General features: G+C 39.7%; 2 protein-coding genes across 3 annotated transcripts; both read left to right on the plus strand.

The window, feature by feature from the left end:
• The first annotated feature begins 4,388 nt into the window (after positions 1-4,388).
• Positions 4,389-11,148, plus strand: misp (mitotic spindle positioning). Of its 2 annotated transcripts, XM_026996629.2 has the most exons (5): positions 4,389-4,532; positions 5,803-8,076; positions 9,195-9,394; positions 9,677-9,715; positions 9,798-11,148. In XM_026996629.2, exons 2-5 carry the CDS (start codon positions 5,937-5,939, stop codon positions 9,882-9,884), a joined length of 2,466 nt encoding a protein of 821 aa, XP_026852430.2. In that variant the 5' UTR covers positions 4,389-4,532; positions 5,803-5,936; the 3' UTR covers positions 9,885-11,148. The 2 variants fall into 2 exon arrangements, with proteins under 2 accessions (XP_026852430.2, XP_026852436.2); XM_026996635.2 differs by lacking the exon at positions 9,677-9,715.
• A 592-nt stretch (positions 11,149-11,740) lies between these two features.
• LOC113568558 (thymic stromal cotransporter homolog) lies at positions 11,741-15,288 on the plus strand. Its single transcript, XM_035523234.1, has 4 exons — positions 11,741-12,698; positions 12,988-13,071; positions 13,631-13,787; positions 14,378-15,288. The coding sequence occupies exons 1-4, from the start codon at positions 11,741-11,743 to the stop codon at positions 14,409-14,411; spliced, it is 1,233 nt and encodes a 410-aa protein (XP_035379127.1). The 3' UTR covers positions 14,412-15,288.
• Positions 15,289-17,209: the final 1,921 nt, after the last annotated feature.

Raw genomic sequence — 17,209 nt, forward strand, 5'->3', positions numbered from 1 at the left:
ATTTGATTGTGAGTGTGTTAACATGAAACAGCAGTGTTGTGTGTACATCTGTCTGAAGGCCAGCACAGCACAGGTAGGCAGAGGCTTGTTTCAGTACACACCTCCACGGCAGGTATTATGCAACAGCTTGGAACATGGCAGTGAGGTAAGAGAAATTACTGTACAACTGTATGTACTATACATATGCATTCACACACACACACACACACACACACACACATACACATACACAATTATTCAATTATTCAGGACACATGTACGTATTTTTCACCATATTTTAAAGTTTTGGTAGCTTACTTTAACAGAAGCTTAAAGACATTACCATTGCAGTCTGCACAACAGCATACACGTTCACACTGATTACGAAATTGTGACGAGATGGTGTGTAAAGGAATGTTGGGTGTGGACATTACAGAGCTCTTCCACTAGATGGCAGAATTTCATCATTTGCAAAACTCGCAGTTTAGTTCCTGAGATTAATATTATAGATATTATTATAATATTATTATTATAGATATATTCACATAAAAAGTCATACAAAAATATTTTACCCACAACACGGTGTTCTTTGTCCCATCCAAGTATAATCCTTCCACCTTTTAAACACTGTTAATCCTCATTAACTGTTAACTCTGGAGAAGGATTAATGCCAAATTGAAATGCATTTATGACAATTGTGAAATGCAATACAAAAATTACATTATTTTCGATAGCAACATATGGGATACATGCCAGGAGAAAAGCAAAACCTCTATTATATTATTTTCACTTCACATATTATTTTGTTTTTACCTCTTGGCTAAAAATAATACATGGGCTTTGCATTAAAAAACAAACACTGAATTAGTTTCAAAATTAAATACAGTCCCCTGTGAAATATAAACAAGAACAAGAACTGTACAATGCATTCAGAATTGTCAATGCATGTTTCATTTATTCACAGCTGCCCCAAATTAATCCCTAATTGGTTCCTATTTAGTGTGTGCTAGTTATCCAAATTCTCTTTGCTGATTGAGCAAATCATTTTTGTTTGAATACTGTTGGTCACAATTATTAATCAAAGCTTTAAAATGGACAAAAATGTCTAGTTGACATTATTTATGTTATGCATTGTCCAGCATAATAAATGAACAGTGATTATGCTGTTGCCCTTGTGTTATTTACATACAAACAAAGAGATACACTAAATGGTGATTGAACTCAAGCAGAAAAATCAAAACAACAGGAAAGGGTTACTTTTTCTGACAAAATGACCTTTTTGTATTCCTCTGGGGTTTTTTAAAAATAATTTTTTATTTCTCACACAAAGATACACAAACACACACCAAGGGAAGAAAGAGGGACACAGAGCTAATAATCTGTAACGTAATAATTGCATACTAAAACCTATGAAGACACAGACATCTGCACATACACATACACACACATGACTCATGCACCAATCATCTTACCCTACTGGGTTCTTAACAAAGGACACAGCATTTGACCAATTGGAAACTGGTGCTGCTTTCACCCTATGAGACGTAGCCACGGCTCGCTCCAAAATGAAAGGGCCCAAAGAATAACAATACCAAAGTAAGGACAATGAAGTTTCCACAAACCAGTCTTTCAAGATGGTTTTTTTTTTTTTTTAAAGGTTATTCCCAAAAAAAAGCTGCCATCAGAACTCTTTTTATTGTGAGTTGAGAGTTATGTTAGTGTCATCTTCCAGCTGGAGCATGCCTAAACATGAAGGAATGTTGGAATCAAGACAGTCATACAGTATTCACACAACATATATCCAAAAATAAACTATATCAGGGCATTGCCAGACCATGAATGCAGTTCCTCACCCACATTAGACATCCCAAACAAGACTGACATTAAGTGTACAATGCTTCCTATTACAGACAGAAACCAAACTTAAAACAAGTTGTTTAGCTTTAATAAACAGATCATACAAATAAGAAACCAGCACACAAGCTATATAATAATACATATATTATTAATAATTGTGAACACAGTGTATTGCTTTCCACTTCAAACATATATACCTCATTGAAATGCAAACATTACACTGAACATGAGATTGCATTTATGAAATCATATGTGAAACATGATTGAATACGTACCAAACATATGAAAACGTACCACAATAAAAACTAAAAGATCTATTGCATTAACTGTATGTGTGAATTTGTATTTAGGGAATGAAATGCTGAACTGAATGCAAACCACTCTGAAATGCAAACAAGTCAGAACTATATTGCTTTCCAGTGTGCACTGTGAATGTGTCAAAAAACAAACAAAAACACAATATACATTACTGTTGTTTGTGCCACAGCAAAATGGAATTGAAAGAAATGGAACAAAATTTGTGGTATGTCCATATGGGACAATACAGACCACAGCAAGCAATCACAGATTGCCTAAATGTACATGTACAGCATGTGGCAGATGCTTTTATGCAGAGCAAAATACATATTTATCAATATGACTACGTGTCCTCCCATGAGCTTGGTGTTACTATCACCATAAGCTACCAGGGGAACTACAGGAAGCCTTGAGACAAAATTCAGCATGTAGTTGCAATGATGGGACCCTTCTCTGACTATTTTGTTTCGCAAAATAGTTAGAGAAATGTCAAAGAAAAGCTGGCTTGCAGATTTGTTGAGGCATGCTGACTCCATGATGTGCTAGACCAACTATACGATGCCACTCGTCATTCGGAGATGAAGACAAGCACCCCCTTTGACACCTTCATTATCTGGGTTAGTGACATTATATGGTGTGCCGTTCAGAGATTCCTGTAACAACCTGACAGACAGCTATTTCACTTGGCAAAATATTCATAAGAAAATTTAAAGCATCTCACACCACTCGCATTTTTCTTACTCAGTTAGTACTAGTTTCCATATCATGTCAACAGAATTCTTCTGTGTGTTGTTTGTTAGGCTATGTCTGTGAAATGGTCTTCATGTTTTGGAAATCTGAAAAAAATATCAAAAGTTGGCAACATTTTAAGTCACTCTAACTTCCTTGAGTGTTTTAACAATTTAAGTAAGTTGGAAAAAAGGTATATTCTTGTTACTCCAAAACATTCCTTACATGGCTGTTCAAGGTTGAACAATAAGTGCTATGCAGCCTTTTCTTATCACTAACTAATCCGATGACTCAGTCATTCCTCTGGAATTTCACACTCTCTTATTTTATATTTTATGATATCACTTATCACTTTTCTGCCATAATTTAATTTATCTTATGGTGTGTGTGTCTGCCCCCCCCCCACCTCCCCCAGGATAATCAGTCTCTCTACACTCTTTACTGCAAGTCTGGATGTGGAAGGTGTGGCTGATTATACTGGTTGAACTTTGTCTGTGAATTTGATACAATAAAGCTTGGAGGCAGGCTTAAAACATGGTGCTAAATGTATAGATTCTGCTGCTTGGTGTTTCACTTTTAAAAGACTATCACTTCACTGCACGAATCTGAACCATTGTTGTCTGGATCACTGAATGGTTTCATCAAGTTTAGTAGTTATCTTGAAGAATTTAGGACATTTTATGGTTTGGATTAAGGTTTTGTTTTTATAAGTTTCTTTTGAAGATGGGATAGGAGTGTTTGCTTGGTAAGAGGAGGACTTAGTGTGAAGGTTAATCACTGACACATTCTACAGGAATATGGCCATTGTATGGTGTTTAGAGGTTTATGCTTGATCTTACTCTAAAGGTCATTTAATACGATCTTGTGATTAAGTTATTAAATCTTCATTGTTTTATAAATGACCTGTCAGTTGTTTCCCAGTATAATATCCCATGCAATGAACCTTGGCATAATTGTTGATTGATACACCATATTTTATTGGCAAAGCAAGAGATTTTGATAAACTATAGACATGGAGTGCTACTAAATGTTGTCATATAATGGGATAAGTTTGGAATTCTCCGAGAATGTTCAGAGTTAATACATCAGATTTCTATAGTAAACATTAATGAATGACAGCTATGGGGACTAGTGCACATTACTCAAATTACTTCAAAGCTTTATTTTACATTACAGGAACATTAGTATTTAAAACAAAACACTCCCTGAGTAAGAACTTCTGCCCTTGGCCATGCACTGAGCTGGCTTACCCATTGTCTGTTTTGAAATTTTAAAAAAAATGTTGCAATCCACCCATCTACAGAATGCTATCAACAATAGAACATGGTAAGGGTTTGACAAAATTATGACGATCTCTTTTTCTGGGGCCCCGCCCATCTAAGAGACTCGCCCAATCGGCAGTGCGTAAATGTAGGCTTCCAAGAAGTGCTGCTGCAGGTTTATCAGGGACACACAGGCCACTGTGTCACGCATGGCCACTCTGGCAGTCAGTTTGGGGACCTAAACTCTTGAAGAACTACGTCAGACAGTTCACATGAGCAGACTGTCTTATCTAATGGTTTTACTACATTCTGTGTGTCTTTTCTCTATTACTTGAGGATAAAACAAGGCTTAGTTAATTTCATCTGGGCATTATGAGAAAACCTCTGTATTGTCGTCATTGTTAGGAGGTAAGTGAGTTTTTCAGAACAGTGGATTACTTTATAAAACTGGTCGTTGTTTTATACATGGCATTCACCTCTCCATTACTATTTTGTCTGTTTATATTTAACTAGGCTATAACAAATAAAATAAACTTAAATTCTATTAGGAATATTATTTGTTTCATCTGATATTCAATATTCCACTTGACAACTAAATATTGTACTCAACTATTTAAGAAGAGAAAAATTATAATTTTTTTTCCATGCAGCATACATAAGTCAGATATCCAGTGTTTCCATTAATTACAATTCTGTGTGAAACATTTCATTGTATTTTTAAAACTAGTTATATTCTTTCAAGATAATGGGAGCTTACATTTTAAAGGATTGAATTGTAGATGAAGGAGAGGCCATTCTTCTGAGTTTCTCAAGTCACCCTATTTGTAATCATGTGCTTCATCATTAAAACTGAATTGGTGTGTTAACCATTAAATTATATCATGTTTATATATATATATATATATATATATATATATATATATATATATATATATATATATATATATATAAAATCATTACATTATATCATGTTTATATATATATATAAAATCATTAAATTATATCATGTTTATATATATATATATATATATATATATATATATATAAAATCATTACATTATATCATGTTTATATATATATATAAAATCATTACATTATATCATGTTTATATATATATATAAAATCATTAAATTATATCATGTTTATATATATATATAAAATCATTAAATTATATCATGTTTATATATATATATATATATATATATATATATATATAATCATTAAATTATATCATGTTTTTATATATATATATATATATATATATATATATATATATATATATAACATGATATAATTTAATGATTATATATATATATATATATATATATAAAAACATGATATAATTTAATGATTATTTATATATATATATATATATATATATATATAAACATGATATAATTTAATGATTTTATATATATATATAAACATGATATAATGTAATGGTTTTATATATATATATATATATATATATATATATATATATATATATATATATATAAACATGATATAATTTAATGATTATATATATATATATACATATATATAAAACGCTGATAAAATGTTAATAAAATGTTCTAATCAGCAAAAGTAGTAAGCACTGGAATTAGAACAGCTTGTGCCCTTCGACCGTATTAAGTCTTTGAATTAAAGCAATGAAATCCATGTCCTGGCTTTGCAGAAAGAGACATCCCTTGTATCGGGCAACCTTCAAGAGAAGCACATACTAGAAGGGGGTCTCTGACCTATTCCTCTCAGCCTGCTGCATCATCGGTCCCTGTGCCTCCTGGGGAGCACTTATCATTCAGAACAACCATGGGCAGTACTCCTAAACGATGGGTAATGAAACCGCTGACACCAAAACTAGAGAAATCTGACCTGCGTCCCATGCTGAGCCCTGCCAGTGAACCATACTCCCTAGACGAGGGCTGGATCCCCAGCCAGGATGGAGGTTCTCCTGTGTTCAAGTTCGATGCTGTCTCAGTGTCTCGCATCCAGCCTATGATAGTGTCAACCATGAATGGGGAGGACATGGTGGTCCATGCTATGCAGGTGTTGGTGTCTGAGGAAGGAAACACCAGTGGAGACTGGCCACCCAGTTATCCCAGCAGTCCTGGTTCGTCTAACAGTTCAGACACCCACATGGGCTTCTACTCCTTTGTGGACGACCCAACAAGCCCAGAGGCAGAGAAGAATGAAGCATACATGGTTTCACCTGAGAGACAGGCCAAGCTGTCCACCCTGAAGGAGAAGAATAGCTTCAAGCTACAAACTTATGCAGAAGACAAAAGACCCGAGAAGCTGTTCCAAGATACTAATGGAGATTCCCTTTACCGGTTAGATGACAGCATGGCAGAAAGCAATGGCAACAACAAGTCCGATCGAATAGAGATCATCCGTAGTCAGGCACCCAGGAAGAATCAGGTCCTCAAAGAGCAATGGAGTGCTCTGGAGAATCTGGATCTCAGCAACTCTCCCCGGCGTCTGCTTGAAGGATTTAGCCTGTGCTACAACTCTGTAAGTATGAAACTATCTGAGTCTGAAGCAGAGCCTGGCAGTGTTGACAGCCAGCAGATTGACTTCAATTCAGCCCGCAAGCAGTTCCTAATGCTGGAGCGTTCCAGACAAGACCCATTCCAGCAGGGTCCTCAGCAAATGCTGCTCTCTCCTAAACCATGGGGAAGATCTTCAGTCACAGAGGCTGGCATTTTTGCAAAGGAAGTTAGCATAAACAGTAAGCTAAAGGATGAGTATAACCAAAATCTAGTCTCTTCAAAGAGACAAGAGGAAGAGCCAGTGACCTTTAATAAGGATTCCAGTGACCAGGTTCAAAGTAGTTCGACAGATGACCTGGTCACAGAACTGAATAGCCAAAGTGTGAGCAATAGGAGAAATGGAAGCTTTTCCAGTGAGCCTTCAAAGTTAGAAATTAGGAGAAGTTCATCAGGGACTTGCATGAGCGAAACCCCCATTGAGAGGGAGATTCGAATAGCTCAGGAACGAGAAGAGGACTTGCGCCGTTCACGGGGAATATTACGCAGTGACTCATCAGAGATGATTGAGATCAAGACCAAGCCTATCCTCGCTCAGCCATTGCCACAGATAAAGCCAATCAAAGCCAAAGAAACCAGTAGGGTAAGTTTCCTCATTCAGCGTGAGTTAGAAAGAGTGAACCTGAGTGAGAATAGGAAAACATTTGTCTCTGAGTCAGACCAGGAGCCCACTTTATCCTTGAGGACAAACCCCACAGGCACACCTGTTTCTGTGGATGACACATGGACTACAGAGCGTTCTGTGCGTGTAGATCAGATGAATCTTCTCGACTCTGAAGAGACCTTCTCTCCTTGCTGCCCCCATCGACACAAAGATGAGACAAAGAGGGGCACCTCTCACACCAGTGCTGTAGGAACTCTAGATAGAACTGTCAGAACAAGTTACACTACAGACATCAACAATTCAAGTCCACCATTTTGGAAAGCGAAGAGCAAAGCAAAAGTACCAGGGAGAACCTTTTCCCCTGTGCATTCTCCATCCTTTCCTCCAGAATCTGTGAGAAGAAGCCAAGCTGAATCAGCCCGGTCTCATTTGGAGAGCACAAATGAGTGGCCGTGTTTACTAAACGCCTCTGACATTATCCGCAGGGAGATTGAGGAGGACCTCAGACGAGAGCAGGAGCTTCAAGAGTTACGGGAATCCAGCAGTCTGGCTCTTTCGGTAGACAGGGACGTGGACACCTCTGAGCCCTCCGTGCTGTCTCTCGTTACTTTAGAACATGAGCATGGGCAAAGCAGTAATAACAGGAGTCTGGACACAGCAGTAATCACTTCACTGAACAGCTCTCAGGAGAACCTGACGGAGATGGATGCACCTCTTCCAGACAGACACGGGACCAGTAATAGTCCTGTTTTTCCCATGAACGTGGATTCCACCCCGGTCTCCCACACGTCATTGGCAGGTATAAAGCTGTAGCTTGCTCACAGACTACTGGTCAAACGGAGTTGGGCTTTTGCAAATATAAAGCTTTAAACAGTTTGTGACAGGTTTTTGCAATTGAACCGCCTATGCAGGAAAGGAAGGGCAAATGTATTGTTTCCAAAGGTCACTGGTATCATTCAAATTCCAAATCATTACCAGTATGTCGTGCAGGGATTAATCATTGTGGCTAATGTGTCTGATATGACAGCAATACCAGTGATCAACATGCAGAATAAGTAGAATATGTAGAATATGATGGTACATTCCTCACTGAAATCACATCTATAAAATAAGCTTATAGTAGTATACTTAGTTCTCCATCTGTGTTGCTCTACCTTTTCGTTTTTGGTTCCTCACATATCTTTTTTATCTTGGCACTTATATTTTCTTCTTTAAAGATACCAAATTTAGCATGTTCATCCATGTATCATTCAATAAAAATACTCCATGAATACTCATGTAGCTGACCTGGTAGAGAAGGTAGAGCAATGTGCTAACACAGTGAAGGTTTTGATTCCCAGAGAACACACATACTGATAAAAAAAATTGTGTTGGATAATAGCAATTGTCAAATGCTTTTGTTTTGAGAAATTCCATCCGTGGAATTTACAGCACAGTTATTTGAGAGCAAGTGCAAGTGAGAGCATCTAGGATATTGTCCTCTTTTATGTAGAATCTTTCCGTCTCACTGACTTACAGAGCAAGTAACTGATTAACTTTTGTGTTACTTGTTTATGGATGTCAGTATTTGAGGAGATGAAAGAGCTTACTTTGTTAGTTTCTGAACTTTGAACATGACATGTAACAAAACAAAAAGACTAATTATACAGTGTTGAAAAGTGGTTAATTATTGATTCAGTGCACACGAAATTGCAGTTTTAAAAAGGCCTGTAAAGTCTGTGTTACATTGTCTGATTTCACATTCAGTGAATCTGCACGTCACACATACTCAGATTTGTGTGATTACAAAATCATCCACAACAAAGTGTAGCCTATTAACAGAAATAGTTGTACAGACCACAGTTCTCCCTTTCTGTAAATGGTGTTTATTTTTTTGCCCCTGCACTTCATATAAAAGGCCTCATTTCTCATCTAAAGGGTCGAGATTTCCCACCATTATGACAGCCCAGCCTTGGTCTAGCCCAAGAAGCACTGCAGCTGTCATTAGGGGACTTTCGCTTCTCCCTGTTGGTCAACGGCCTGAGGGCTCCTCCACCCTCACCCCCAAGGGCCTGACTGAAACCCTGCTAGAGGACTTTGAAGAAAGGCGGACCAGGCTGAAGCTCGAAGAGAGCTCTGTAAGTAAAATACTTTCCAAGCTTTGAAAATCTTTGCCCAATTCCTTAGAGCAGTGGCCCAGAAAATTCAACTAAGCCAATCACTGCTTTATTGTACATCACTAGAAACAAAGACATAACTAAATATACTGAGCAAGTAAGATAATTCATAAATCAATATAAAATAAAATAAATATACCATGAATACAGGGTTAATTTAAAGCAAAACAGAATGGTACATATTTGCCAGACTGAGATTTCTAACTTGGCTAAACTAAGATCTTCTCTACCTTATCTCTCTAGTATGCTGGTATTCAGCCTATTGACTCTATCAATAATGCGGTAAGGAAGAGTGTTGATACCGACACACAGATCACAGATTTCTAGGTCTAAGCCTTGGTTCATGATTGCTGTTTTGCTGCAGGTCGTGGACGCTACGCGTGTGACGAGGCACAAAAGCCCAAAAGCCGTACGCTGGGAGTCGCGCGTGTACACTAATGAAGACAGCTGAGTCTACACGTGGAGTGAGTGTGGAATCGGACGACGCTCATGCCTGCACCGATCTCTAGACTCGATGAACTGGACAGGCTGGATTTAAATGCTACAGTGCGCTTACACAGACACACACCCTATAGTGACACTTAACCAGAAGCACCATGAATTATGAAGGACATCATAATATACCACGAAGGGGATCTCTCTAAACATGGCGATAAACGAACAGTGGCCAATGAATGTTAGTGCAGGTAATACCTTTTCCTGCCTATAGTAGCAAAGTATAGCGCAGTGTGCATGTTTAAGCTTCTACAAGCTTTTGTGCTCTCTCAGAGACAAAGCTACTCTTCATCTGATGGACCTCTGCCAAGCGCTACTTGACGTTGAGACAACAGGAATAAAGTACTCTGGTTTGAAGAGACTGTGTTAATAAAGCTTGATAAATTCTTCCTCATCATCATCATCAAAAAGAGGCTTTAAAAACCTGTGCAGATAAAAAATTGTAATCCTAAAAGAATAGACTGATAATAATCTGTCCAGCAGATGCCCTCTTAAAAAAACTTCTTCCAAGACAGAGCAGAGTTTCTGTCTGGACATCTTAAGCTTAATATTATTTCAAAATAAAAGATTTTGTCTTTATGAGATCAAAGTTAGGAGAAAATCAGTTTTGGTCTCATCAATTTGCTTTCCTATTCAAATGCTAATCTGATCCTGCACTTAAAAAGAAGCTCTGAGCACAATGTCCCAGCGATCGACAAAATGACTTGAAACTATTAAATTGAAAAAAGGGCATAAAGTTCAAAGCAAAAAGACTTGTAACAGACCGCAGGAATCTTCAGCGTGGTAAGGGGCGTGGGTATTAAGCTCAGTTCTCGGAGAGCTGCATGGATATTCATTCCAGTAACGGTGGTTCCAAGAGTACATGAGCATCTTATGCAAAGTGACATAAAATCATGAAATCAGTTGCCGCTGCGCAAGGGAAGAACAAGCACCTATCGCCCTGTGCATCATGTCCAGGTGCAGTACTGTGAAGCGCACTTATTTGACTGAGCAGCAGAGGGCGCATCTGCGATATTGTTGAAGGCAGAAGGACTCCAATCTCCATAATGGCAGAAATAGAACAGGTTACATAGCCTAGAACAGTGTAACGAGCGGTTTAAAAAGTATTTTTTAAAAAAAAACCAGTGTAAACAAAGAAATAAAATAAAATGCAGAATCTCTATGAAAGTACCTCTTAGTACCAAAATGTGATGTTTGTACTTTTGATTAAAGACTGATAAGCTGGAAAAGAACAAAATAAAGTTTGAAACTTAATGGCTTTGGCTCTACTGCTTTTAAGGCCCTGTTTTGTGACTGGACTTCAGACACGCTCAGACTCTGCCCGGCGTCCACGGTCAGTATGGGCATGGAGCTGTACACACAGGAGTGGGCCACAGCGCTAGATGCTGCCCAGGAGAGCGTGGGTTTTGCATGCGCTGCAGATGCTTGAGGGTTTTCCCTTTCTTCTCTCGCTTGTAATTTCACTTCACTCCCCTTAGCTTCTTCTTTCCTTTCTGGAATTACTGTCGAAGGGAAACTTCTGGGGTCTGCTGCATATAACCTGTTTTAATCATAGCATACACAAGTCCACTGAAGCAGTCAATTGGATGAAGAGAGAACACTTTAGGTATGTATAATAGACATTTATATACATTTTTTTTCCAATTATAATTCTTTCTTCTTTATATATAGAGGGAGTGTAGTGTGTACACTACATATTCTGTATGATGGCTTGACACAATGGATTTTTCTATATTGAAAGTGTGGAAAATATATGTGGAATATGTGGAAAATACTTTTTTATATGTCATAAAGGTACCTGAGTCTGATATAATGGAAAGGCTTTTGAATATGATGGAACCGGTTGTGGTTATCCATAAATTGGGGGCCTCCTTTTTTGAGATGGCGCTTACCCTGACAGTGTACAACCGCTCGCTGGAAACAGCAGGCGGTCAAGTGGAGCAGGCTCAGACAGCTTCCTCACGCTTCTTCCTGCTTCACTCTGTAATCTCTACCATGGCGGCCATGCTGTCCATCGTGCCGCTCGGCCGTGTCGCCGACCGGCGGGGCCCCAAAGTTTTCCTTGTCGTCTCCCAGCTGGGCTCAGTCTTGGGAATGTGCTTCCTCCTGCTCTTCTTGTTCTGCGACCTACCTGTGGAGTTCCTCTTCTTGGGCACGGCTGTGTACGGCCTCTGCGGGGGCTCGCCGGCCTACTGGGCAGGAGTGGTGGCCTTGGCGGCGCTCAGCTCCAGGCGGAGGTCCCGCACACTCAAACTCAACGTGGTGGACATGTGCGTGGGGGTGGCCGGCGTGCTGGGCGGCCTGCTCTCTGGCTACGTGTACCGAGTGGGCCACCAGGGGGCTGTGCTGCTCGGGGCGGCCATCACCCTCAGCACGCTCTCGCTCCTGCTTTCTGTGTTTTTCCTCCCCACCCCAAGAGGAGACGGTGAGGAGAAAGAGGAGCTGCTCAGGGAGCCCACGGGCGAAGGTCGGCCGGACGCTGCAGCCGGCGGCCTGCTGATGACGGCCATGGTAGTGTTCATCCTGGGCATGGTAGGGGCGGAGGACGTCCTCACGCTCTACGTGCTCAAGCCGCCTCTGAGCTGGGACTCGGTGTGGGCGGGCTACGGCAGCGCTGCCACAAACGCAATGTACGTGAGCAGCTTTCTGGGCGTACTGGTGCTATCCAGGGTGCTGGGAGACACAGCGCTCTCGCTGCTCGGAATCATGTCCAACTGCACTGGAATGGCCATCATGGCCTTCACGGTAGAGAGCTGGATCTACTTCCTGGGTAAGTGGGACCAAGGGGTGATTATCTCTATGTCTGCTCGCCATGAGCAACAAAAAAAAAAGACTGAAACTTGAATAATGACAGAACTTCAGTGACATTACAATAATAAAATATAGTTTTCTGAGGTCTTTACAGATGCAATGCTGACATGCAGAAGCACTCACTCTTTCCAAACAATATCTGAGCTTACAAAAGAATTAGGCTTTGCTATGTTGAAATCATGGCCAGTAAAATATAGCGGAGCACTCACTGCTTTTATAACCTATAGTTTATGTTTTGTGTCCAACAGCTCGAGGAATAATGATGTTTGCCTGTGTTCCCATGCCAACACTACGAGCAATGCTTTCCAAAGTTCTGGACTCACAGCAATATGGTAACCTTGGTGATATGAAACAAAAAGTAGAGTAGTGGTGACAAATGGAAAAACCCATGGACAAGACTACATTAAGATGAAATAAAACCAATATTTTAGATTATCCAAAATAATAAAACTAAGAAATTGAATCACGAATCATGGATTGAAAAAGTCCAACAATAAAAAGCAAATGTATAAATAAAAGTAGACTATAATAAACAAGTATAAAAAAAAGAATGTGCATACATAATATTTACTATAACATACCCAGAAAAAAATTATATTAAAATACATTTGTAAAATGTAGATAATCCAAATATACTTAAAATAAAAGCCTAACATCGCTGACAGTCATTCCTTTGAATTGTAAAAATTTCAACACTTCTGTTTTGTGGTTTCATTCTAGGTACACATTACAATCCAAAAAGATCTTAAGCAATCACAAGATTTATTTGGACACTTTAGAGATGGAGTCAAAACATAAATGCTTTGAGAAGATAAAGAAAACATGAATTTGCTGAGAAACAGATAAGAAACACCAATCGTGAGAACACTTTTGCTCTGCTTCTGGTTTTAGGCCGGACGTTTGGCCGGCTCCAGCTAGTCCTGGCTGTGACTGAACTGGTGTCGACGGTGTTTTTTGCCTCGGTTTACCCGCTCACTCTCCACAGCTGCAGTGGTGTCTGGTTCCTCCTTTCTTGTGCGATCAGTTACCTCAGTGTCATACCCATCCTGTGAGTGTCCCCTCCCGCACAACAAAAATGAGCAGTGGTGAATAAATCACTCAGCACCGTCACTAGGCAGAGGTTTAAAATGCACATGACTAGAATGTTTTCTCAGCACAGACAATTCCATATCTCCGTGAACCTTGCCCTGCAGAGTGCCTGCTTGGTTTCACCAGTCTCAAGCAAGACTGTGGTTCATGCTATCACTGTGAATTACAGGCCTGTGACTAACCCTGAAGATACCTCACTTGCTAGTCATGTGGAAAAGCAGTAGTGATACATGTAGAGTGGATCATGATTATAGATTTCAGAATCACTTGAATGTTGCTTCATATGTATGAAAAAGGTCAGTCAGTTTAAATGAAGGACTCTTGATACAATGAAAAATACATTTTATGGTACTTAAAAAAATACATCTCATTATTTTGGGTTATCTTAAAATGGAACATCAGTTTTAGTTTAGAATCATTCCATTAATTCTGCACGATCTTTCAGAGCTAGTTTTTCACAGTGTTTATATCTGAAGATTTCTCTTCAAACTATTTAAAACTAATAAATAGTATACTAATAGTAACAGCCGCAACATGCTTTGTTTCCAGGTACCTTAAGTTCAGGCAGAGGAGGCATGAGTAATTTCCCACAAGCATTAACAGGAAGCAGCCAGGCTGAACACTATGAGATGCTTCCTCAATTATCACCAATTACCCACTGGAATAAGACTCACAACAATTTTATAATGCAAAATATGTGCTTTAATCGATCATAGTGATAGAACACTGAACGTTTATGCTGCATTCAAGTCCAACCGCCTGTAAGTTCTGATGGTCTGAACGAGCTGGCTGATTCACCTGGTTTACTGGTGCTTTGCTGTACTGGACCGAGGCCCGCGGCTGTGCCTTGAGCATGGAGTAGAATGCGTTATCCTTGCTGTCGAAGCCCCGGCTATGCTTGGAGACGTACAGCCTGAAATCCTGCAGTGGGCAGAGTCATTGAGCAAGGCATGCCTCCTAAAATCCACACCCACGGTGCCACCCCTCCACCCCTGAGGCCGGCACCGGGGCCGTGCACCAAGTGGAAGTGTTTGAAGCAACGTGGCGTGCGGCGTTGCAGGTGCTGCTTTCCGAAGGTTGTTGAGCAGCACCAGGTTGAGCAGGGCACGTGGCGAGTGCCGATCGAGCTCATCGTGGCTCCTCCTGCTCGCGGCGCTGGATGCTCAGGGGGATGTCGAGGTGGTGGGCCGACTCATACCGCCGCCCCTCCCACACACAGGCTTGCAGCACGGCGCGGGCCTCACGCAGCTCCACAGACTTGGCCAGGCTGAAGGTGCAACCCTGTCTATGGCATAGCTGCAGAACAGCACCGACTGGCTGCTCGACCCCTGGGGCCTGGAAAACCACTGCTGCTGGAAATAGGAGGCCAGTGTTCAAGGAGGAAGATGCCTCTGGTTTGTGGAGTGAAATCCAACTCTGGAAGTTTTCTATGTTACTAAGTCTTCTTGTAGTTCTCTTTAACTGTCCTGAATGGGGCAAAGATACAAGGAGACAAGGTTACTGACAAATACTGGAACCACAGAAACTGTCACTGGTCAGAAAAAAATAAATTAAAAAAAAAATGCTCTTTGCGGGTTGCCAGATCCTCATTCTGCAACATTTTACATAGAGCTCATTACATACAGGCCTAATTCTAGCAATGCCAATTCCACAAAATGTAGTGCTATATGACCTTAATGTAAAATGTATACATTTAAGATAAGTGAAATCCGCTTTAAAAAATAAAAAGGAATCCTTAATGAGAAAACGAAAACTCACGTTTGTTTGAATTTTCCTTGGCTGGTAGGTGTTGCTGTGTCTATCTTTCTTTAGAAGATGCCAACAGTGCAGCAAAGCCTGGGGCATACACCGTAGAAGTGGGCTTCCCGTCGCTTGGAGGAGTGCGGCAGGGTTTAAGGGGAAAAGAAACGCCTCTGCAGGCGTGGTTTTTGCAATATTGCACGGCTCGTCCTCGGAAGCACTGATTCCATGTGTACGCATGTCCACTTTTACACCGCCAGCAAAGCGTGTGGCTGTGGTCATCCGGTCTCCCTGAGACACCTTCCCCGTTGGGCATATGACAACAGATGTTTGCATGGGTGTGAACCCACGCCACTAATTTTTTAAAATCTGCTAACACAGCACTGGTTGCTTGGTGCCCGTGCTGCAACAGCTGCCGAAAAAAATTAACCAAGCTAATGTTAGCGAATATGCGAATACGTTAACATACTCCGAGCCGGGCAATTAATAAGAGGAAATTAATGTAAAACATTGATGCTACGGACAAAAATGGTTTTGAAGTTTGCCATAGAGACAAGTAAAGCTCGGTTTCTAAACCGGCAATATTGAGATGACTGTTATATAAATGTAACCCGTACCTCATTATCCTTATCCTTTGTCATTATCTTTATTGCAAAAATATCTCACAAAACGCAAACTAGAAGAGTGGCATTCAGAGTTTTCGAGGAAGTTGGCAGGCAATGAAGTAGTTATCTAAAATAAAACTTAAGAAGATCGTTGTTTAAAAGCAACCCGTTTAAATGTAAACAGGACGAGAGGAGTTATGACGGTAGGGGGTTCATCTCTGAACAGGATCTGGATTTTGCAAACCAGCAATTTTGGAATAATTGTGTGATATAAATGTAAGCCATACCTCGTCCGATAATATCCTTACAAAAGACCATTGCAGTCGTAGGTTTTTGATGCCGTGCAGAAAAGACTGATATAACGTTGTTGCAAACAGTTCATTTTAATCGTAAATGGCACCAGATTGCTGTCACAGCGGAACACGGTGCTTATACGTTAATGACAAACCTATTAGCGACAGACCAGGGATTATTGAATTCTATTACAAAACTGTAGGAGTGCTTTATTAGCAGCTTCCTAAAATGACCGCAAGATGTCACTCTATAGAAAGTTTCCCACCATTAGAGACGACTCAACCAAAACAACACCAAACGGTTAATGCTTGTCTTTTTACACAGAATTTAGTCTTGCGTGTAATTAAAATATTCTCAACAAACCTTTAAAGTATTATTAAATCGGAATTTTTAACGTCGTCAGCTGTTTAATGTCTAATTTCGATTATAGTAATAGTAATAGTAGTAGTAGTAGTAGTAGTAATAATAGTAATAATAATAATAATAATAATGATAACAGTAATGAAAGTAGAAAGATGAAGAAGAAGAACAACAATCCGTCTCTTTTAGACCGGCTGTTTTCATCTCTTGTATTGGTTCCATCCGTTGTATTATAAAAATAATAGTGACACTAATAATAGTAATTATGATATTAACGATAAAAATTATAATAATGATAAAGTTTGGAGAAGACTTAAAAAAACAATCGCTTTTAGACCTGTTTTTCTTGTTCCCATCTGCACAGTCGATCTTCGGCTTTCAG

Source organism: Electrophorus electricus, chromosome 26, assembly GCF_013358815.1.
Source record: "Electrophorus electricus isolate fEleEle1 chromosome 26, fEleEle1.pri, whole genome shotgun sequence".
Taxonomy (NCBI): domain Eukaryota; kingdom Metazoa; phylum Chordata; class Actinopteri; order Gymnotiformes; family Gymnotidae; genus Electrophorus; species Electrophorus electricus.

Coding starts and splice junctions, on each gene's coding strand:
- misp (XM_026996629.2), top strand. CDS start 5,937: ATGGGCAGTACTCCTAAACGATGGGTAATGAAACCGCTGACACCAAAA. Junction 9,395..9,676: donor TGAAGCTCGAAGAGAGCTCT/GTAAGTAAAATA, acceptor TTATCTCTCTAG/TATGCTGGTATTCAGCCTAT. Junction 9,716..9,797: donor TTGACTCTATCAATAATGCG/GTAAGGAAGAGT, acceptor GTTTTGCTGCAG/GTCGTGGACGCTACGCGTGT.
- LOC113568558 (XM_035523234.1), top strand. CDS start 11,741: ATGGAAAGGCTTTTGAATATGATGGAACCGGTTGTGGTTATCCATAAA. Junction 12,699..12,987: donor GAGCTGGATCTACTTCCTGG/GTAAGTGGGACC, acceptor TGTGTCCAACAG/CTCGAGGAATAATGATGTTT. Junction 13,072..13,630: donor TCTGGACTCACAGCAATATG/GTAACCTTGGTG, acceptor TTCTGGTTTTAG/GCCGGACGTTTGGCCGGCTC.